The sequence below is a fragment of the Cotesia glomerata genome, linkage group LG9 (genome assembly GCF_020080835.1).
Source record: "Cotesia glomerata isolate CgM1 linkage group LG9, MPM_Cglom_v2.3, whole genome shotgun sequence".
NCBI classification, from domain to species: Eukaryota; Metazoa; Arthropoda; class Insecta; order Hymenoptera; family Braconidae; genus Cotesia; species Cotesia glomerata.
In genome coordinates this window covers 4,743,208-4,768,346 of record NC_058166.1, presented here as the reverse complement: position 1 = coordinate 4,768,346, position 25,139 = coordinate 4,743,208, and the positions used below count along the sequence as shown (strand labels likewise).

At 31.8% G+C, this 25,139-nt stretch overlaps 1 protein-coding gene across 9 annotated transcripts in view; it reads left to right on the top strand.

Annotated features, from left to right (window-relative positions):
- The window catches only part of LOC123272099 (protein scalloped), a 159,523-nt gene that overhangs the window by 108,179 nt on the left and 26,205 nt on the right, over positions 1-25,139 (top strand). For all 9 annotated transcript variants that reach the window (XM_044738739.1, XM_044738747.1, XM_044738743.1 and 6 more), the window contains 2 exons: positions 1,520-1,644; positions 5,326-5,464. In XM_044738739.1, the coding sequence (XP_044594674.1) occupies positions 1,520-1,644; positions 5,326-5,464 (264 nt within the window). The remainder of the gene's footprint in view (positions 1-1,519; positions 1,645-5,325; positions 5,465-25,139) is intronic.

Genomic DNA, 25,139 nt, shown 5'->3' with positions numbered 1-25,139 from the left:
AAAACTTTTTCTGTAATTAAGACTGGAAATTTATCATAATTAATTGAAAAGCGCTACTCGGGTCAGCATCATTGCAGATTAATTTATATCAACTTTTTAAATTTTTTCAAAAATTCTAATTTTTCTAATTTTTTACAGTATACTTTTAGAAAAATTTTTTTTTATAATCAGTAAAAAAATGATTCATTCACATATAATGAAAATTTGAAATTTACTACTAACGGATCATTATTTACATTTTTTATTAATAATCAAACTTAATTTTTATTTAAGAAGTTACTCTGCAACGATAACATAAAAATCTTGTAGACTTTACAGAATTTAATTGTAAATTTTACAGTCATTTTTTTCCGTGTGCAGTCAGCTTCCACATCTGGCCATATATGAGAATATATGGCCTGTTCTTTACTTATGGCCATATATGAGAATATATGGCCTGTTCTTTACTTATGGCCATATATGAGAATATAAGTGCAAATCTGGAAATTACGGCGTAAATTAAACTCTGAATTAATGTCAAATATGCTAGTTAGGAGACTAAAAAAATAATTTTTATTTAAGAACTCGATAAACTTTACTCTTTTTGTTGACTGAAAACTCTATTGTCTTGTAAAGTAAAAAAAAATCTTGAATTAATAAAATAGTTGATCAATTTGAAAAAAGAAAATCAGATCTACCCAAAGTAAGATTTGAACTCAGTTCTTTCTAACCTCGAGTCGAGTTTTGTATCTACCAAAAATCCAACGCACGGAAACTTGTAAGTAGATGAAAAGTTTATTTTTCCGTGTCGGAGAATGGAAATCTGCAGCCTGAGTCAATGTTTTTAGAAATGTGGGAACAGAGACGCGGCAAGTAGTTCCATCTAGATATCATTGCATAGCCAAAATAAGGAATTCGAATCATTTCTTTTCTGAAATAAACTCGAATCAATTACCTCGTAGAGAATTGAATAAATAAAACGATATCGATGTCTGTGATAATGGTGCGTAAACTTGAAGGGCTTGTACCGTAACAAAGTATCAGTAGAGGGTGGATATAGTTTGGATGACACACAGCATATGTTTACGAGGATGTCGTAGGGCACGAGGACGAGCGGTGGGTGAAGGAAAGGCACTAGATCTGGCGGATGGTGTTAATTCAACGAGATGCATCTCGAGGGGTTGCAGTGTCGAGCACCGTCAGTGGTAGCTGTCGATGGTGGGAAGATTCTTCGGATGGAGGCTCGACGTTCACTCCACCCTAAGGCGGGGCAACAGCAAACAGTCAGCCCCCACCTCGTGTTACTCTACTGATACGTAATATCAGCAACCACTTGTTGAGCTTAAAACACTATTCTCTCGGTCTAACTCATTTCATTTATTTCATTTCACATCATTACTTTTTTTTCTCTATCAATTCTTTTATTGTGTACTTTAACCACGGTTAGCTTTAATATTTTATTAAATGTCCCTTTGTAATTTATTCATTATAATTAAATTCTATTTAATTAAATTTGTTTGTTCATTTTTGTTAATTACAGGCAGTGCGGTGGCTGCAGCCGACACCATTTCTTCGCCGTGGACACCTGCGAGTTCCGGGCCGCCGCCCGATGCCAACGGCTCCGGCTCGGATACGAAGAACCTCGATGTTGGCGATATCAGCGATGTAAGTTGTCATTTTTATTTTTATTCATTTAATGCGATGCCAAGATTAATAATCAACTGATAGTCCACTGGATGATATGAAGAAATGGAACAGATCGGAACGAAAGGAAGAGCAAAAAGAAATAAGTTGATAGGGTGAAAAAGGATCTTGAATTGTAGATCTGAGAGATTGGCATATGGTGGATAAAAACTCGCTCTTGAGTCTCTTTTCTATTGGTGTGCTTTTAAACTATAGCTTGTTCTGTTGCCTCCTTAGCATCGTAGCGGGTGGCGTGCCAAGAATGTTCCTTTGTTCATCTCAGAAGCACCACCAGCAGCTAGCTGTAGCAGAAACACCACCCGACTCTCTTGGGTACGGTGGTGCTTCTGCTCCTGATACTATTTTCATCGAACACACCTTAAGCGTACCAGTGTTTTTAAAATCAAGACAAAAGGATACCTTCTTCACCTTGTTCGTCTACTCTTTAAGTTACGTTAAATCCTCATGGTATTTTATAAAGGACCCGAGAGATACTCATACTACTTTGAGACTCTTTAACTTACCAATGAATAAGGTCTTGAGTTTCACTAAATATTTTACAAATTCTTAATATCACTTTATTAAAAAATTTTAATATTTTGTCTCTTATCAAAATATGTTAATTTGCCATGTTTTACGAACCTTCTTTGGAAATTGTTTTGATAAATCTTTTAAGGTCACTCAAGATTTTTTCAAATTTACAAATTTGTGAAAAAATGAATTTTTATTCATAATCTTTTTTTTTTTTTTTATTGCCATTCAAATTAATTTGATTCAAGAGGAATAATGTAGATCCAAAAAGCTATTTTGAAGACAGTCGGTTGTCTTATTTTGAATATCGTTATCTTGAATTAAAGAAATATGATCTTTGGTCGATTACTACATGGCAAAAAAAATTATACTAAAAATTACGAGATAAATATCGTAATCCAGGACCCATTTTTCAATATCAAGTTCTATTATTTTACATTTTAAAATTCATTAGTTACATACAAATTCTATTTTATAATACCATAAAAATTCGTTTCTATATTATAAGAATTCATATACTGGTACACGAAAAGAACAAGACTACACTGGATAACATTCCATATTATACTCTATGACATCTGTAGTGAAAAAAATTTCATATCCATTGGATGTAATACGAGATTGTATCTTATCGAATTTGGATAGGTCGAAATTCACTATTAAAATTCCTAGTTGATATTAACTTTGATCGATACCATCAAACTCTTCATCTAAAAATTCTCGCAAACTAATATTAACTCCGTTTTCTTCTAAGAACCCTATGTTTTTAGTTTAAGAAGTAGTTTCTTCATCCAAAATAGCAGGAAAAATTTTTTCTTATTACTCATGCGGAATAGACCGTATCTTAGAGCTCGTTGTTACGGTTGGTAAGTAACTATTTGCTCATCTCAAAATTATAACATTACTTGCTTAAATTAAATTGCTATTTGGAGGTGACAAGTTTACTTTTTGCACGAAAATTTATGATCAAAACTGCTAAAATTTATTTCGTAAGAAGATTTGAATAAATACTTCATCAACAGTTTATATAAATCTTTCAATATATTTCAATGTCAATAGAATTACAATGAAACCTGGATAAGTCGAAACCGAATAAGTGAGAAATCTCTGCAATCGAGATTTTTTCAGGCCCTGACACCTTCATTTCGAAAAACCTCTTTAAGTGATGCTTACGAACCCTTTCAACTGAAACTATTATTTTTAAACCTTCACTAACTACACTTTAATAATCAAAGCTATTTATGTAATTACTAAAGAATATACCCTTTGTATAAGTTTTATTAATTATTTTTTGTTAAAACCTTGTTCGTTTTTCTAAATTAAATTAGTCTCATCGTTTTAAATTTTTTCGCTTTGTATTTTTGAACTTTTAATTTTTTTGACTGCCCTAGACTGCAACTTTGTATCAGAATTTTCTCCGTACTGATAATAAGAAAAAATAGTATTTTCAATTCATGCGGAAATTGATAACTTACCGTACTAGTTGCACAATATACTATTAAGAAGATAGTAAATTTGATTTATTTCTTTATTTTTTGTACAAAGACTCAACAGCTTGCGCCAGTAACAGGGTCGCTTTATATTACAGAGTGACAGCTATGTACAACTGTGTTAATTTAAATCTAGTATAAAATAGCGATGTAACAGTAGGCTTATAATGTATGTTTAGACTTTAAATTTATGGTTAAGTTTAAATTTATCACAGTACACATTACATTAAGTCAGTCTCATTATCAAAATCTTAAGTTTCTACAGTACTTTATTTAGAGTTTATTGTTCTTTAAGACGTGAGAGAACAAACACTAAGATTTTGGTCAATAGGGTTGATAAAATTCGAGTGAATCCAGGGCTTTTTCATTGCTGTTAATCAATTGATTACACACCAATGTTTACCATTATGATGGTACAGACAGGTCAATTGTTAGAGTACAGCAAGTGTATAAAAAGATTGATGCGTCCTAGGGTTTTTACACTATTCCTAGTTTACGCACCATTATCACAGACATCGATATCGTTTTATTTATTCAATTCTCTACAAGGTAATTGATTCGATTTTATTTTGGAAAAGAAATCATTCGAATTTCTTATTCTAGCTATGCAATGATAACTAGATGGAACTACTTGCCGCGTCTCTATTCTCAAATTTCTAAAAACATCGACTCAGGCTGCAGGTCTCCATTCTCCGACACGGAAAAATAAACTTTTCACCTACTTACAAGTTTCCGTACGTTCAATTTTTTGTAGATACAAAACTCGACTCGAGGTTAGAAAGAACTGAGTTCAAATCTTACTTTGGGTAAATCAGATTTTCTTTTTTCAAATTGATCAACTATTTTCTTAATTCAAGATTTTTTTTACTTTACAAGACAATAGAGTTTTCAGTCAACAGAAAGAGTTAAGTTTATCAAGTTCTTAAGTAAAAATCATTTTTTTACTCTCCTAACTAGCATATTTGACATTAATTCAGAGTTTAATTTACGCCGTAATTTCCAGATTTGCTCTTATATTCACATATACAGCCATAGGTAAAGAACAGGCCATATATAGCCAGATGTGGAAGCTGACTGCATACGGAAAAAATGACTGTAAAATTTACAATTAAATTCTGTCAAGTCTACAAGATTATTATGTTATCGTTGCAGAGTAACTTCTTGAATTAAAATTAAGTTTGATTATTAATAAAAAATGTAAATAATGATCCGTTAGTAGTAAATTTCAAATTTTCATTATATGTGAATAAATATTTTTTTTGCTGATTATAAAAAAATAATTTGTCTAAGAGTACACTGTAAAAAATTAGAAAAATTAGATTTCTTGAAAGAAATTCAAAAAGTTGATATAAGTTAATCTGCATTGACGCTGATCCGAGTAGCACTTTTCAATTAATACCATAAATTTGCAGTCTTAATTACAGAAAAATTTCTGTTATAATTACAGACTCAAGATGAAAAATTTACAGGATCTAAAATCACAGAATTCACCACGTAAAAATAATATATTTTCTGTAAATTTTATATAAATTGATTTACAGATAGAATTTTCTAAACTTTTCCGTAAATTTTACCAAATATTTTTTTTCGTGTGAAAGGTAAATAGATCGATAATAATAAATACATTTAAAATGATTTTCAGGACGAAAAGGATTTATCGGCGGCAGATGCAGAAGGCGTATGGTCGCCGGATATCGAACAGAGCTTCCAGGAAGCTCTTACAATATATCCGCCTTGCGGTCGACGTAAAATTATCCTCTCCGATGAAGGAAAGATGTATGGTAAGTAAATAATAATAAATAGATTTTCTTCAATAATATTTATTGCCATAAAAAAATAAAATGTATGATGGACATTTTATTGATGTCCTTTGAAATGAAATTGAAATAGAAGTATAGATATTGACGCTGAATGTACAATGGATTTCCTTCTGAATCGTACTTGGACGTTAGAAATGTAAAGGCGTCAGCAACTGAGGGGTTAGACGGTTTGAGAACGAGCGTCGTTATTGCTCAGTGCTGAGGTCAGTCTACGTGACCGCCTCGATATTGCTTCCTACGCTTCCTACTATACACCAGCACATTGTTCCACTATCACCACCTTGTAACTACGTCTACTCTCCACCTAAGCAATAACTTTACGGTATTACGCGACGCTCTCAATCTTTTATTCGTTTATTAAATTTATTCCATATTAAAAATTTTCTTTTTTTTTCTACTTAGTCTTATATTTTTATTATTAATTTAATTATAAATTATAACCTCGATACGAAGGCTCCATAGATAAAAGTCTCGAGTGTATTTTTAATTTGTCCAATTACATTATATAATATTTTTTATTATTATCGGTATTATATCTATTATACGTGAATGACGTAAGTACTAATTATACATAATCTCTGCGTTATTAGAGAATTTCTCTCTATTAAAGTATTTGTTAATATTCACGTGTTTGGTTTAGAGAAAACGTAATGTTGCTTCAAATATAAAACATTTGCTTTTACGTTCGATAGTTATTTTATCACTATTTTATAATTTGTACTTGGTTAGGGTAAATTCACTATTAAATGAACGGTTATAAGTTGCCTATAATTCACCAGGAATCACCTATTAGAGAGCATACATTTCATGTACAATAATTAGTCATATCATATTACAAGTGATGTAAGATAAAAGCACTTGTTATTGACAGGACCCCCACTATTGACACCCTATTTAATTTTATTATTTCATTATTGAAATCTGTTAATAATCACAATTGTTGATATTTCATAACAATTTTACATATTTTTAAAATTATAAAATAGTAATATTTAATTCCAAGGTATAAACTATTTTCCGCAAAAAAATTTCATTTTTTTAAGTAGAACAAAACTGCTTATACGTTTGTATTTTTTAAACAATATTTTTAAGAAAAATCTTATTTTCAAATCCAGATTTCTGAATACTTTTTTTATGTAATTGCATCGTTTAAAATTATTTTAGATTATTTATAGTTCAAATAACCATATAATCATTTATTTATACGTTATCGAATTGAAATTAATTTTAAAATAGCGGATGTCAATGATGGGGACACAAAAATTAACTTGCGTCAACAAACGACATAGGCCGTAATGTAAGGTAACCTAACCCCGTAAACATACACATCAATGTATTAATGTTAACATACTGTCATGTGATTTTATAAGAATCAAAGTATTTGATACTAGTAAAAATTGCAAAAAAAACCTGGTGAAAAATATAGAAAAGCTAGGTCTTAAACGAATTTTCAAATTATGAAAATTATTGATAGTTTTGCATTAGTTAGTAAAAATGATTATTGGTCATATAAATTGAACTGTAATAAAAGAGCTGTCAATAATAGGGTCAATGGTATGTCAATAATCGGTTCTTTGAATTTTTTGCGCTGTCAATAATACATACATTCGACTTGTTAGTTTTAAGTTGATATAACAATTATCAAATTTATTGCTATTAACAGCCGAGACCAGTGATTGCAGTTTCAATCGGCTTAGCGAAACGAATGGAAATTTTGAAAAAACGTTTTTAGAGATAATAGATAATTTAATAAACTATTTCACCACAAAGCGTTTTTTTCAAAAATTTCATTCGTTTCGTGAAACCAATCGAAACTGCAATTGCTCTGCTGTTGGGAGTGCGACAGAGATAGTTCCGTTGAACTCCGTGAGAGCAAAGCGAGAAAAAGATGGTCTCGCCTGTTAAAGTTAATTAATTAAATTATGTAAAAACAATAATTAAGATGTCCTATAAAGAAAAAATCGACAATATTGATTTGAAACACGATAAAAAAATTCAAATATTCATGATCACTCTTATAGTGTCAATAATCCAGGCTTTTACCTTATGTCATATCCATTTATTTTAACAACCATTATTTACACTGCACTTATAGAGAGGTCGGCTTGATTCAAAACAATAATCTTTGAACAGACTACTATAAGGAAAACAATAACTTTCTGAGGACAATAGAAAAAATTTTTGAGCTAAGAAATTTTTGTCAAACCAAGAATTTTTTCTCTTGACTCAAGAAATTTATTATTCTTCTTATCAAGGATATTGTTAGCCAAGATGAGAATTCAGAAACTGTAAATTTGTATCTTCATGGTTTAATAGCTTTTTTGTGCAGACTGATCAGTTTTGAAATGCAAACTGTTTAATAACTGTTTAAGTTAGTAACTTTATTTGTTCGGAATTAATATTAGCTTTTGATAATCAGGCGTTATCGTATTAATTATCGTTCCAGTATCGACAAATAATTGCGAATTATAAATTATCTAAATTTGCAATTGATAAGTGACTGCTGTTAGCAGTGAACCAGAAAATCAAAAATTATCTTTCGGCCAATTCAGAAAGATTTAGATCAAAAATGTTTTAGATGTTTTGAAAAAATTTCTTACATCTCTTTATTGGTAAAAAAAAAAAAAAAAAAAAAAATTAAGGCAATTATCAGTAATTGCGGTTTGAAATTTCAAAAAATAGTGTTCTATGAAATTTCTATTAGACTTTTGAGCTCGACGAGCTCAAAAGCATAGAAAAGCTATCTGAGCTCATATATGAGCTCCTATTCTTTCCCGCTTCACATCATTATTTATATTTGTAAAAAATGCTTGCCGTAAGATGGACGGTGTGGCTTAATGTATATAGAATAAGCGAAAGGAAATTTAGCATAGACCGGATAGCTCAAATGGTAGAGTAGCCGACATGTTTTCGGAAGGTTCTGGGTTCGAATCCCAGTCCGAGCTATCTAATAATTTTTTCTCGCATATTCTATAAACTCACATTAAGATGATCCTCTTCACATTCCTTTCTCAATCCTTTTCTACCAATATCCTGTTACGTGAATGTGGAACGCTTCATGTAATAATTACCGTAACTCCTATTCTTTCCCGCTTCACAGCATTATTTATATTTGTAAACATGCTTGTAAATCTACATCTGTAGTACGTTTCTGTTCGGCAGAAACTGTACTTTCAGAAAATCCAGAAGATACAAAATGCGTATTTAGTATATAAATAGTTATTTCACAAATATGATGTTTATTTATTGCCGTAAGATGGACGGCGGAGTTTATGAAATGGCAATCCTGCCAGGATTGCCATTTCATAAACTTACAGTTATTGTATTTTTGAGCTCGAAGGACTGAAAAACGTCATAAGTGCAATTTTAATTTAATTTTAATTTTAATTTAAGCGCCTAGGTATGGAATTAGCGGGAAGTTGCAGGGATAGCCTTCAGGGTCAACCGTTTCCCTAATTTTTTATTACAGCTGCATCTTCGATTTCTCTATGATCAGAAAATTTTTTATTACAGGTATTTTCAATGAATAAACGATCGGCATTATGAGAAAAGTTTCAGTTTCTAACCTCCTAAGAATATGCGTTGATTTTTCATTTAATCACTCAATAGAAAACCTTATTTAAATAAAAAATTTATTTAATTATCTGTAAATTCACAAATGTTTTTAATAAAATGGTTTATTTTTCATACTTTTCGTAATTGCTGTATGAAAATATTCATAATTTGACAAAAATTTCATTTATCAAATAGCCGCTTTTATGGAATTATCTCCAATCATATTTTTCTGTACCATTGTCTTGTTCAAATACAGGACACGATTAAGGGCACTAATTTTAAATCCAAGCATCCCGCCAGACTTTTCACTGCTGCCAAGGTCGAGGGTGACACGGTCTAATGGAACTGGAGGGTCTGAAGCGACCAATCGCTTGTCAAAAAACGAAATAGTTTTTTGTCCCATGCCGTGCCACTTTTCAGTAGGCGCGAAGCTCGTACCCTCGAAGTCGTTACTATATTCCGAATTCTCGTGCTTAGTAGGAACGTCTCTATCCTCGACGTCGATCTTTTTTCTGTGAACGAGACAATCGTTTAATTTGAAACACAAACTTTCAGTAAATTGCCATCTTACCTTCCCGGTACGTGATAAGGTATGTCCTTATAGGTTATCTATTTAGAAGGCTTGGCATCAGTAGGAACAAGCAAGCCATTGGAAAAATTGAAGGGTGTCATATATGCTTCCAGTTGCACTGCTTTAGCGTTGTTGGGATCCTTGGCCAACCTCAGTCCGGTGACACACCAACCAGGTTCTTGGATGTACAGGCTATCTAGGTTGATATCTTGCTGGCCACTGCGTATCCATGAATAGTCTGTGCCTTCCACCAACGGTATTGACTGGCTGCCATTTTGAATAACAAATGCGCCTCCAGTTACATTATTCATATAAACAAATTTTTCAAGTTCCACCAATTTGGTCGAGTTCGCCTGAATCGAGGATGCTGCTAGCATCTTGCTTTGCTGGATTTGAACGTGGACCACGTTGTCCTGCAGTTCAAACCGTACACCAGTTACAACCCTGAGAACCATCCAATAAGATCATAATTAACCCTTCGTAGGTAGCGTGTCTTTTCCGAACTAAGTCGGTCGCATGGTGAGCGCTCCGCCGCCGTGTTAAAATGTACGCGCTGTTGCCAAATGTAAACTAATACTATTTCCTTGTGAGATAAAGTATTTTTTCAATGTTTTATGATTAAATATAATTTTACTTTTATATTTTATCATAAATTTAATTGAATAACAAAATTTTTTTTTTATTTTTATCACATGTGATTAAATTTAACATCTAAGACCAGATTATAAAATTATAATATGACATTAAATCTAGCTGTCACTTAAAAAATTTTTTAATTTTTTTAACAAACAAATTTTTTCAAAAATTATTTTTAACAAATTGCATCTTTAATTTTTTAAAACGTCTGAATGTCAATTTTTTATAATTATTTTTGTCATAATTTATTTGCTACAAAAATTCTTAAAATTATCAAATATCCGCTAAATTAATTATCATTAATTAATTATCATTAAGACTAGCCGACACAATCTTTGTAGAGGGGTGTGCTATTCCTTATAGTAGCACTGTAAAATACCTTGGGGTGACTATAGATAGTACTCTCTCATGGGAGAATCAAGTAACAAATGTGTGCAATCGCGCTATGAGTATTCTAGCACAACTAAAAATAAACAATGAAATATTTAGTGAAAGTTTACGTATTAAGCTAGTATCTACTTTAATAATTCCTCTCTTTGATTATTGTTGTGCGGCGTATACGAATATGTCAAACAAATTATTATTAAAGATGCAGCGTAAATTGAATTCATGTGTTAGATTTATCTATAAAGTACCAAAATATGAACATGTTACTCCATATTTTAAAAAGTTAGGTTGGCTAAAGCTTGCAGCGAGAAGAGATTATTTCATTGCTTGTCTGTTTTATAAGGAAATTCGACTAAATTATCGGCAGCTATTCGGCTCAAAACTAGACTTTTTGCCTGTAGCACTGCGTAGAGGTGATGTCCGACAAGACTATCTTCGTATACCGCAGGCTAATTGTGTCATGTATGATAATTCATTCTTAATTCATGGCATACGTATCTGGAATGCAGTGCCAGCTGAGACTGTGGCTGTAGATAATTTGGTTGAATTTAAAAATGCTTGCTTCAATCACTTTTTTGAACATGACAATTAACAATTGCAATCTTTATTTTGGATCTTATTTAAATATTTTTTCTTGTAGAATTATTATGACTTTAAATTAAGTTATTTGTTTGTATTAAATAATCTATTTGGATTTTATAACATTTGAAATTAAATCTAATTGCAAACCTTTAATTAGTTAAGTAATCTTGTAACCTATGTAAACCAATGTAATTTAAATATTGATGGCTTTGAGGGAGCTTAGGTTCCAGAGCCAAATAAATTTTTTATCTATCTATCTATCTATCTATCATAATTAGAATTAAATTCCATCAAAAAAAAATAATTTGAAAAATTGGCATCCATTGTTATTTTTTTTTTTTTTTTTTAATTCGTTCACCTGAAATTTTTTTGTTTTTTCATTATTTAAATAATTAGTAATATATAAAGCCAGACATCTGTTAATTTTAGTATGATGTATTATAAAATAATTTATTTACCAATTGTATTATTATTACTATTTTTATATAAATAATATTTAATATGAGTGTAATTATTACAGTATTTTGAACAAATCACAAGTTATAATGTAAACAGTGAAACTAACCTCAAACATTACTTTATTTTTGTACCTCACATGCGGTAAAACAGATTGAAATAGTGGCGGTAACGACATTTGGCAACAGCGCAGTTAGAAAATCTCCCGGAGGCTCACTCGCACCGGGCGGCATAGCGCCGCCCGGTTCCGAAAATTGATTTTTTAAGTTACTTCGTAAATATTTTTATGCTTTTTGATAACGTCACAATTTTTAGAAAGGTTAAAAGAATGCACTTAATTTTTTTCAAAATTATCAATGAACTCAATTTCGAGAAAAAAAAAAAAATGCCGAAAAGGCGGCGCCGCGCTCATTATGCGACCTACGAAGGGTTAACAAGTTCATTTAGGTGGCTGATTTTAGGTACTTACATGTTGTTTTTTATGTCTGCTATCTGCGGTCTGAGACTGAAAGTCCGAATGGCTGTTAAGTCGGCGTTCTCTTCAGAGCATAAACAGAAGCAGGACGTACATTTATAGAAACCAATATATGTGTTATTGAGTGCTTTATATGTGCGACCATTACAGCTGTCTTTATCACCAAATGTTCCAATGTCAGATTGTATCCAAGAGTGCCAACTTTCGGAGTTTGCTGGCTGTAAAATAATGCAACAATGCATTTCTAATAATAAAAAATAATGAATTACTAATTTACTTGCTCGCAAATCTGGGATTCACCGATATCTTGACACCCGGAGATACGTCCGCGACAAGGATTATTAGGCCTCAATTCCGTTTTACTCTTATCATCATGGTATTCGTACTTTCTGGTATCAATATTATTGCAAGTTGAGGAGCAACTCGTCGATTTGTCTATCATACTTTTGTGAACGAGCACTCGTCGGAGAGCGTTTATCTTGAAGTACGTTTCACCTGATCAACATAATGTCCCATTAATCTCAATTAAAGTCCAAAGGATACCAGCTTAAATTGTAACAATCTGAAAGATCAGAAAGAGTACCTTCGACATGTTTTGGTGGATCGCAAAGGAATAGCTCTCTGGGAAGTTTTTTCAGTGCTTCGATTGTGAAAAACAAGTAGTTCTTGGATCTTGAAACCACCTGTTTAAAGGCTCTGTTCAAATCGTCTTCAATTGTTGCTACACTGATAGAAGGATTTATTTGAATTAAAAAAATATTTGTTAATAGTTAACAAATCATTTATTAGAGACCATTTTTTAGTATCAAACAAATATTTCTTAGTATTTAAAATGATTTGTTTGTATTTAATAAATCAGATATTTATTTATTAAATATTAATAAATCTTTTTAAATACTAAGAAATATTTGTTAAGGACTAAAAAGTGGTCTCTAATAAATGATTTGTTAAATATTAACAAATATTTTTAACTATAAACAAATCCTTCTATCAGTGTAAAAATAATCATAAATTTTTGGTCAACATAACCAAATCAAGGCTATTTATCGAATCAAATCTACTCACTATTTTTTAAAATCGACGACAATGCAAAAGAATAACTGGTCATAACGAAGCCCTCGACCTCAGAAAGGACCACTATTTCATACAGATCGTAGAGCTGTTGCTGAGGCACCTTGAATTGGTTGCAGTTATCAGTAGCGTTTTCACTCTGAATCATGAAAATAGAAAAATTCAGATTTGTTGGTAATCCAAGCTGCTGAAATATCATCTAATGAATGCTTACCGACAGGACAGAGAGTGTCCGGGTCGTACATGGTATTTGTCTCGGGAATGTCCTCGGAGATCTCAAACTGGTCGTTTCTTTTGGAAACGTCTTGAATGAGCTTGTTCATAAGGCTGCTGGATTGGACCATCTTGGGAACGCTTTTCAGCAACGCGATCATTAGCCTGTCAATCTTGACGTTTATGGCCTGGGTCAGCTTGTTCATCTGATTGGAAAGTCAGTCTAATTTCGCGGTTGTTGTGTCTACGCCAGTGGTAAATAAAGGATTCTTGCCGGATGATAAAACCACCACTTCATGGGCGAAACTTATGATGTCCTGCAGATCGGAGAATATTGGAATGCTTAACGAAAGGCCATTGTTAGCCAAGATGAGAATTGAGAAAATGTAAAATTGTATCTCCATGGTTGAATAGCTTCTTAGTGCAGACTGATAAGTTTCGAAATGCAAACTGTTTAAAAACTATCTAAGTTAGTAACTTCATTTCTTCGGAATTAATATTAACTTTTGATAATCAGGCGTTATCGTATTGATTATCGATTAAGCTTTGACAAATTATTGCAAATTATAAACTATATAAATTTGCATTTGATAACTGACTGCACAGTAAAAAATTTTGTATTTACTGCAAATTATAAATTATGTAAATTTTCGTTTGATAATCGACTACACGGTAAAAAATTTTACATTTATTCTGTTAAATCAACACAAAAGTGTTAAATATTTGAAATAAAAATTTTTAACAAAAAATTTTTTGACGCAATCACGTTAAATTTTTTACTGTGTGCTGTAAGCAATGAACCAAAAAAGCAAAAATTATCTTTCAATCAATTCAAACAGATTTAAATCGAAATGTTTAATATTTTTTGAAAAGATTTCATCAGATTCCATCAGATCTCGATGTTTTAAGGTCGCAGGAAGCTTCTCTGGCTATTCCCGCGATGATGTTACTATGTGTGTGTGTGTGTGTGTGTGTGTGTGTGAGTATGTGAGCCGCTTATAACTTTTGAACGGTTTGACCAATTCCATCGTGGTTGGCGCCATTCGAAAGAGCTTGGCCAAACTTAAATTTTGAATACAATTTGGACTGATTCGGACAGGTAGATTTTGAGAAATCTTTAAAAAACTAGGAAAAAAAATTAGAAAAACGGTTGACCCTGAAGGCCATCCCTGCAACTTCCCGCTACTTTCGCACTTAAGCGCTCAAAATTGTACTTATTACGTTTTTGAGGTCTTCGAGCTCAAAAATATAATTTTCGTGTAGTTTTGAGCTCTCCGAGCTCAAAAGTCTGATAGAAGTTTATGAAAACACTATTTTTTTAATTTTCAAACCGCAATAACTTTTGAATGAGTGAACCGATTTTCACGCGGTTGGCGGCATTCGACGCAGTTTTTCAAATTCTATGATATATTCTCAAACAGAAATTTATCAGACCAGAAATTTCGGTGTAATTCGAAAAAAATACTTTTTTTTTTATTTCTTTCGTCAACGATAACTCACGAACAAATCAACCGATTTTGACCGGCTTGGTGGCGATCGACGTGGTTTTTCGATGTTAAGAGCTGATTAGTTTTTGGAATTGATGGGTCAAGCCGTTTGAAAGTTATTAAAAAAAACCACATTTAAAGAAAATTTTTTCGCAGTTTTTTCGATTGATTTGTTCGAGAATTATCGTTGTCGAAAGAACCGAAAAAATGTTTTTTCGGAACTACTCCGAAATTTATACTTTGAATAATTCAAACTTGAAGATTCTTTGTGCGGCTGAAAAAACTGCGTTGAATGTCGCCAACCGCGTGAAAATTGGTTGATTCATTCAAAAGTTATTGCGGTTTGAAATTTCAAAAAATAGTGTTCTATGAAAGTTTTACCACTCTTGACCTCGAAAAGCTCAAAAGCATAGAAAAGCTATCTTTTTGAGTTCAGAGAGCTCAAAATAACACATGAATTGTATTTTTGAGCTCGAAGAGCTTGAAAACGTCTTAAGTGCAGGAGTAAGCGCCTAAGTATGGAATTAGACGGAAGTTGCAGGGATAGTCTAAAGGGTCAACCGTTTCCCTAATTTTTTTTTTCTTTAGTCGAGCTAATCTTTTTATCAGTGTGAAAGAAAAAATTTCGTGAAAAAAATAAGCAATTTTTTAATAAGAAATTGATTTGTTAAAAATTTTATTTTTAGCTGAAAAAATAAAAATTTTTCTCATTGCAACTTTCTTTTTGAACAAAAGTTTTCTAAATGTGGGAAAAAAAATTTTGGAGAAAAATTCACAAGTTTTCTAATATGTAAAACTGTTTTTTTTCCAAATCTAGGAAACTTTTTTCAACTAGAAAGTTTCTGTTGGAAAAATTTTGACTTCTTCAGCTTAGAAGTAAAACTGATGAAAATTTTGAACAAATTGATTTCTTATTACAACATTGTTCATTTTTTCAAAAGAAATTTTTTTTTCTCAGCGTAGTAACAAAATATTCGTATGAAAAAGAAAAAATAAATAATAAGATGAAAAAAATCTGTGAGAGGATGTTTGGAGACAGTGAATTCTAGAATATGACTTTTAAGGGGTGGAAAGAAATTCAATATTTGCATGTCCGGCGGGATGGCCTGGCTAGCAAAGGAAGATAGCAGTATATGTAAAGTAGTGGAGGTGACATACTACACGCGGTTTCTGAGTCGGTGCGGCAATCTTCCTGGCAACGGTACGGGGTTAAGTCGTATTCTACGGGCTCGCTCGTTGGCCAGCACAGCCCAGGACTACAAGCCAGGATGAGCACGACGACAAGATCAGAGGGAAAGTGGAGAAGGACGCCAGTGTCCAGTTATTGACCGTCTGACTTTAATGCTCTATCTCAACAGCCAAACCTTTATGAGGAGACTTTATATCATCACATCATTCTTCCCTGCCATTGTTTTTTTTTTTTTTTAAATTTCAATATCCGTCATCTTAAATCTTGGTTCGTAAATTGGATCGAAAAGTTAATAATTAAATGTGATGATTTGATGAAAGGTTTACCCAACTGCTGTTATTGCACTGCTATATTCTATTAGATGTTATATCAGGAAAAGGGACCCTCTAGACTAGAATCTGAGATTAATACCCATGCGCATGAGTTAGATCTCAAGTTCTAAGTTTGGTAAAAGACCAGAAGCAACCAGAGAATGACAAGGATATAAGCATCATGAGGTTGAGCTGGTTGCTCCCGTATAAAGCCAAGATACGGCTATGTAATAATCTGCGGCTGCGTTTTGTCAGTTTACTATATAGCCACTGGGTACTTTGACATGTCATGAAGTTTAATTAAATTCAATTATATACTGAAAAAAAAAGTAGTATGTTCATTTTATATTAACAAAAGGCTTACGAAGCAACGTGCTAAAAGTTAATTTAGTTATTACAGAAGTATACTCTCGATAAAAATTATGCAATGGAAAATTTAACAGTTTCTAAACTCTTTTATTATCTTCTATTATATACATGTCGTGAGATAAAAAAAATACAAGCAGAGTACGTAAAATCGAGTTTAGGACACTATACACTCTGTGTACATAGTAGAGTGATCGTTCGGCTTTTTATAGCTCCCATACTTTCGTTTATCGTTCTCGTAAATTTACGTGTACAGAGTGTCGATTTAATCTCCTTTCATTTTACGATGGCTTTTACGATGGAATCCGTGATTCACTTGCATTTAACTCTTGAAAAAAAGATCTGAAGCCGATAAAAAAATAGAATTTCATCGATATGGAAAATTTTTAAATGCAATGTACTGAAATAAAATTTATGATAGTTTATTCAGTGTTGGCTGTAACATTCAAGTTTAAATTCTTTATGATGTAAATGCAAACGATGTATTCCCGATGTTAATTGTTCAAGTTTTATTAATTTTACTGTGGTTTCATCGTCTTAAATTAAAACGAAAAATTCTTGAATCAATTAAAATTTACTTATAGAAAACTTTTTTAGAATAAGAATTTTCCTACTCGAATCAAGAAGATGAAGTTCTTCAAAATTATTTTCTTGGTTCAAAAATTTTTCTTTCGATTCAAATTTTTTTTACTGTAAAACTTTACTAATTCAGTAAGTGATCTACCACAGTAAAATTAGTTATCGATAATATTAAAAAAAGTTTTGAAAATCCAAATGTGCAGCCTTAAGCACTCATGTTTTACATCCAATTAAATATTTGTTAATTTATTTTTGGTTTCCCTGCGTGCAGTAATTATTTATGATGCGAACAAAACACCCTTACATGTTCCGTTATATCAACTACTTACAAGTTGATACGCATACATATGTTGTCTTGGTCGCAGCGTTACTGTGAGAACTCGGTTTACTAAAAATGAACATATGGCCGACCAAAATGGGAAAATTCGGTGTGAATGCCAATCAAAATGTTTTAATTACAACTAAATGAAGCAATATCAAGCTTTGATATTGAAAAGGGTTCTTCATAAAAGTTTAATGACAGGGCTGAAAAAAAAACGAGTTCTAAAATTGTATATATTTTTAGTTATCTTGATCACACCACCATATTTTGAGTTATTTCCACTATAAGTTTTAAAAAACGGATTTTTTCACTAAAATTGATAATTAATTTACTAAGCAGTGTTTTTAATTAGTTCAATAATCATTCTTCTTGTCACCAGTGTATTTTTTTAAACATTTGTACGAGGATTACGGATTAAAAATACAATTTCTCTCGATGAGATAAGAAACTTGATTTTTAGGCCCCAGTAGATCTATCGCGCGATCACGCTTAAGGCATGCAAATAACTCAATTCAATCAATTATTCAGCCAGTGATGGACAAAAACAAAGCATTTATTTTTTTTAAATTTGAGTTAATTAACATAATTATTGCAGTTTGAGAATAATTAAAATTATAAATTTTATCTTGTATTTGCAAAGGCAGGTTAATACTCGTTTATTGTTCATAAAGTGGAGAGGTTATGCTAATAACATATAAAATACTTGACGTATAAGTTCGACTCAACATACTTTTGACGATAAAATAATTCCCGAAGATTCTGAATGGGTAGCACAAAAGGCACCTACTCAATGACAATCTAATGCTCATGTTCCGTGCTCTAAGTGAAGCTAAATTTATTCAATCGTGATGTATGTGGCGAGTTGACAGTTTAAAGTTGTCTTGAAAGGAAGTAAAGGAAGGAAGAAGGATGTGATAGGAAGAAGTAAAATAGAAAGGAAAAAACTGACTAAAACGTTTGTAGAAGACTACGACTACCACTCTAACATTTTACTACCACTACTACGACTAGCAGTAGTTCGTATTTGTAGGGTGATACTAAACGAGTGAGGAAAGCAAAGTCGGGTTGGGTGCATCCACGATACGACGAAGACCGTCGTATCCCCCTTGACGTCTCTTCTCGCCCTTGAACGTTAGAGGATGGCGAAACTATGCGAAGAATGTGCAATTAGTGAGCAGAGCGGTGGAGTGAATATAGAAGAGGGGAACAGAGAGGAAGAAGGGTGACTCTGCTGAAGCCGGACGAGCATGTTGGAGTCATCGGAGGGTTCAGAAAGCACAAGAGGGTGTAGGTGCGGTGTAGGTGATGTAGGAGTTTTAGTGTGGATGGGTGTGGGACACAGCTAACAACTGATGCAGACATAGAGCCAGACTACGCTAAAAGAAAGAAAGATTTTGGAAAGAACGAAACAGAGGATGGATAAAGTAATGGCGCTACATGGATGGTACTCAGGGTTCAGTAGAGGGTAGTTTTGCTAGAGCACTGACTATTCGATAACCGAGGAAGAGTGTCACGTATCTTGCAGAAGTCACCGTGTCAAATTCATTTTCATTTTTCCTTCCCATACCTAGATAGAGAAGAGCATTTGCTTTTTGTTGAAAATAAAAAGTAACTACTCCTTTTTCTCGTCAATCACACTGAAAAAAATTAAGAAAACGGTTGACCCTAAAGGTCATCCCTGCAACTTCTCGCTAATTCCATATCTAAGCGCTTGAAATTGCACTTATGACGTTTTTGAGCTTTTCGAGCTCAAAAGTCTGATAGTAATTTAATAAAACATTATTGTTTAAATTTTCAAACTGCAATTACTTTTGAATGAAAGAACCGATTTTCACGCGATTGGCAGCATTTGACGCAATTTTTCAAATTCTATAATATTCTTTTAAGGTAGTTCTTTCCTAATCTATAGTTTATGGTACCGCTGTTTTTTTGATTCGCTAGTGTCGCCTCTCTTACGGGCTATCGCTCACTTACTTCCACATATAACTTTATTTGTTTACTTTACTAGTTTATCAATAATTTCAATGGTAGGGAATCCCATAATTTTTTAGGGTAGTTATACATGTATTAATCTAAGTAATGTTAGTTTTTCGTGACATTCTTAAAATTTCTTTAATACAAAAATAATAAAACTTCGCGGTTTTCTCTCTCTTTTCCCATACCGTTTGTGTAAAAATGACATTTTCAATTGCAATTATCTTTGGTTAGAAGTGGTAAATCGTCTCCAAATTTTAACAGCATGTACATTATGTATTTAATTACTTATATTATAAATTTGGAAGGTTTCTTGAAGTTTTGCTCGCATAACCCAACTACCTTGAGGTAGTTCAGTCATAGATGCAAATTTTATAAAGTTTTCGAGATTTGAAATATGGGTAATAGAATATGCACTACATGTGCTGTTGAAATTTGAAATCAATTGACCGTACCAGAAATGAGATAATTGCAATTAAAAATAACATTTTAGCACAGGTAGTATGGATGGAGAGTGAAAAAATCACAAATATTTATAATTATTGCATTGAAAGGATTTTATGATCGTTTCAAAAAACTGATACCTGTTAGAATAATATGCTTAAAATAACCCAAAGAAATTTTCAACATCTTAACCACGTACTTTTTTATAAATTATTAATAAACTGGCTAGTTTAACAAAAATAAAAATTAGTAAAAGCGAATAAGAGATAATCTATGACAAAGGCAGTATTGGCGAGTGAAAAGGAAAGAAATAGCACAAACTATATGTCGAGAGTAAACTACCTTAAACACAAATTGATCAACTTGGAAATTCCGGTGTAATTTGAAAAAATCACTTTTTTTCGTCAGCGATAACTCACGAACGAATTAACCGATTTTGACCGGCTTGGCGGCGATCGACATGATTTTTTATGTTGAGAGCTGATTAGTTTTTGAAATCGATCGGTGTAGCCGTTTAAAAGTTATTCCAAAAAAACCACATTAAAAAAAATTTTTAACTTCCCCGTTTTTCAAAAATCGAGTTTTCATCAGAACCTAATCAGCTCTCAACCTTAAAAAACCACGTCGATTGCCGCTAATCCGATCGAAATCGGTTGATTCATTCGAGAGATACACTGATAGAAGGATTTATTTGTATTAAAAAAATATTTGTTAATAGTTAACAAATCATTTATTAGAGACCATTTTTTAGTATCAAACAAATATTTCTTAGTATTTAAAATGATTTGTTTGTATTTAATAAATCAGATATTCATTTATTAAATATTAATAAATCTTTTTAAATACTAAGAAATATTTGTTAAGGACTAAAAAGTGGTCTCTAATAAATGATTTGTTAAATATTAACAAATATTTTTAACTATAAACAAATCCTTCTATCAGTGTATCGTGCAGGAAAGAAAACCCAAAAAATTAGGAAAACGGTTGACCCTAAAGGCCATCCCTGCAACTTCCCGCTACCTCCATACCTAAGTGCTCAACAATTCACTTATTTTTTAAGCTCTTCGAGCTCAAAAATATAATTTTTGTGTAATTTTGAGCTCTCCGAGCTCAAATAAATCGCCTTTCTATGCTTTTGAGCTCTTCGAGCTCAAAAGACTAATGGCAGTTTTATAGAACACTACTATTTTTTGAATTTTCAAACCACAATAACTTTTGAATGAATTAACCGATTTTCTCGCGATTGACGGCATTCAACGCAGTTTTTTTAGTTCTTTGAGAAATCTTTAAGCGTAAACTGGTCAGACTGAAAATTTCATAGAAATTCTGAAAAAAAAACATTTTTTTCCATTTTTTTCGACAACGATATCTCACGAACAAATCAACCGATTTTGACCGGACTGGTGGCAATCGACGTGGTTTTTTGAGGTTAAGAGCTGATTACTTTTTGGAATTGATCGGTTCAGCCGTTTAAAAGATATTTCAAAAAAACGAATTTTTGGAATTTTTATTTTTGAGATTTCTCAAAATTGATCGACTCAAATTCTGTAAATTGGTATCAGAATTCTAGGGGCAAAGGAACTCTTCAGAACGCCGCTTATTTCGATTGAATCGGATGATCCGTTCAAAAGTTATGAGAGATTTACACACACACACACACACACACACACACACACACACACACACACACACACACACACACACACAGACATACAGACACGGTGACATCACTGCGGAAATAGTCAGGAAAGCTTCCTAGGACCTCAAAACGTCGAGATCTGATGAAAACTCGATTTTCGAAAAACGGGGTGAAAACAATAACTTCCCGATTTTTTTAAATTTTCAATTTTCTTAGCGGGAAGTTAAAAAGTGTTTTTTCGGGATTACTCCGAAATTTCTAGTTTGACCAATTGAAACTTAAAAATTTTTTATGACGCTTAAAAAACTGCGTAGAATGCCGCCAACCGCGTAAAAATCGGTTCATTCATTCAAAAGTTATTGCAGTTTGAAAATTAAAAAAATAGTGTTTTATGAAACTTTTATCAGACTTTTGAGCTTAAAGAGCTCAAAAGCATAGAAAAGGTATCTTTTTGAGCTTAGGGAGCTCAAAAGAACATATAGATTGTATTTTTGAGCTCGACGAGCTCAAAAACTTCGTAGCTGCAATTTTAAGCGCCCAGGTATTAACGGAATTAGCGGGAAGTTGCAGGGATGGCCTTTAGGGTCAACCGTTTTCCTAATTTTTTTGTAGTTTTTTCGAAATTTTTCAAAATCTACTGGTCTAAATTGTATTCAAAATCTAAGTTTGGTCAAGTCCTTTCGAATGGCAAACCACGACGAAGAAAAAAATTCTTGAACCAAGAAAATAATTTTAAAGAATTTCATTATCTTGAATCAAGAAAAATTTACTTAAATCAAAAAAATTCTTAGTTTGAGATTTTTTTTTCTGTGCGCTTGCAGATCTCTGAGATAGATTCAAGTATTGAAATGGGTTATGCACTATCTTAAGGGCTATAAATTGTAACATTAATCAAAGTTCAAACTCAACCTAGCTCTATATCATCAGTATTAGCTCTTGAGTCTGACTAATCAGATAAACAAGCTTGAAACACACTCGGAACTCAGGTAGGACTTGCTCAACCGCTTGACTTGCTTTCTGTTTGTCTATCGGCATCATCATCAATTATCATCAATATACTTGGCCCCGTCAAGTTCAATTCCCGCAGATTGGACCTTCCTCTTAAGGGGATTAAGATCATTTATACCTTTTCTATCTGCCAGGTTATTTAACTTTTTTTTTGAATTATTGTTGAAAAACAGAAATCCATGACGAATTTGAAATGTGTGTTAGTGTGATACATAAAACGAGTTGAATAAAGAAAAGTGCTGCGGTTTACGGATTGCAAAACCGTTACTTTGTTGGTGATAAAGATCTGCTGCTATAATACTCAAGTTATTGCTTCCTCTTATATATTCGTGTTTCTGTTGATGCTCTTCTTTTTCATTTGTTTGTTTTATTTTCTCTTTTACGTCACATTTTATTTCGTTTAACTCGCATGCATTTTCTCATTTGTATATAAATAAATATATGATGCATCCTCTAATATACTACTCGAAAGACAAGAAAAAATACATCACGTTTCATACGTTGATCTACACTTAAATTATAGGAAAAAGTTTCCCATGAAGCAAACGTCAGTTAGCCATCTATCCTATATTCAACTCACACATCATTTTTAATGCATGCTAAATATTTTAAATAGTATCTTGATTTTGGTTATGACAAAGCAAAACTATTTTCCAGATTATTAATCCTTCAATTTTAATCATAAAAGTCACTTTTCAAGAACTACTTAATTTTAAAAAAATATGTGCTTGAAAATTTTGCTGTTGCATCAAGATTTTCAGTTTTCTTCATCCAAGAAATTAGCTCGCAAGTCAACAAATTGAAACTTTCTAATCAAAAGCAGAAAGTTCTTCACTCAAGAATTTCACTCTAAAATAAAGCACTGTACTGTTTTCAAATAAAATTATTCATTAACTTTTTATATAAAAAAATAATTTTAAATACGTTGAAAAATATTTTAAACACGGAGAAAAAAATTTCTTTTGAAAAAATGTTATAATAGGAAATTAATTTGTTAAAAAAATATAAAAGGCAAAATTACATTATAAATAGCAATAAGTGTAGCTTCAAATTTAAAACTAGAAAAATTGCAGAGTAACATTTTTAAAATTCAAACTTTGAATGTTAATTTTCACAGTTTTAATGTAATATTTACATTTTACAATGAAATTCTTACAAAATCTGTAAAAATTACAACTGAAACGAATTTTTCCAGTTTTTTATATGAAGCGCCACGTTACGAGGAAAAAACAACATGACATTGGATATCATCCGAGATTATACTCATTGTAATCTCGATTATACTCATTGTAATCTTGATTATACTAGCTACTATCTAAAATTTTTGTTCACTCAGTATAATCTGGGATGATATCCAGTGTCATCTTGTTCTTTCCGTGTATATTCTATAATATAATTTTTTTCGTGAAGAAATACAAATTTTTCTCACAGTAACTTTTTTATTCAAAATAAATTTTTTTTGACTTGGAAAAAAACATTTTTGGATGAAAATTAGCAAGTTGTCTATCTAAAATAGTTTTTTTTTTCCAACTCAAAAAATTTTTTCTTTAATTAACAAGAAAATTACTATGAAAAAATTTTCATTTATTAAGCTAAAAAAAAAAATTGTATAAAATTTTCAGCAAATGGATTTCTTGTCACAAAAAAATTTTTTCTCAGTGTAAAATAAAGAATTTGAGTGTTTCAATCTAAAATAACACATACTTGAGTTAAGTCTTCATATCGATCTAAAATTTTAATTTTTCAAGCCAATACGACGATATTCAAGACACTAAATTCCTAAATAAAGACAAACGGTTGTTTTCAAAATAAGTTTCTTAGAACAAGAATATCCCCTCTTGGATCAAGATAATTTTTTATATCAGTGCACAAAAATCTGTCGCATAATTTTAAAAGTAAATAATAAAATTACACGCCGAATTTTTAACTCTTACATACTTGAACAAAAAATATTGATAATATTTTAGAAAATAAATTGAATAACTTTAAGTAGAAAAGTTTTGTTGCAATATTGAGAAGCAGCATGAGGCATTTTCGTGCTCGTTACTTGATTCTAAGATCATAATGACCCTTCTTGTTAAATTGAGCATCAACCAAGTGACTTACGTTGATTGCTTGTCGTGTCCCATTGCGCACAAGCTTGCTCCTACAGGTATATATACATACACCAGCATTGTACATCTAATATATCTATGGATAGTCTTTCCTTTCCTCTTGTGTATATTTATTCACCACACTCTACGCAACACCACCATTTAGGTCTATACACACGTGTATCTTCCATAACACAAATATAATAATAATAATTATAATAATAACAACACTGTCTTTATCTCTTAGCACGGCTTTTAACTCTATTCGTACTCCCACT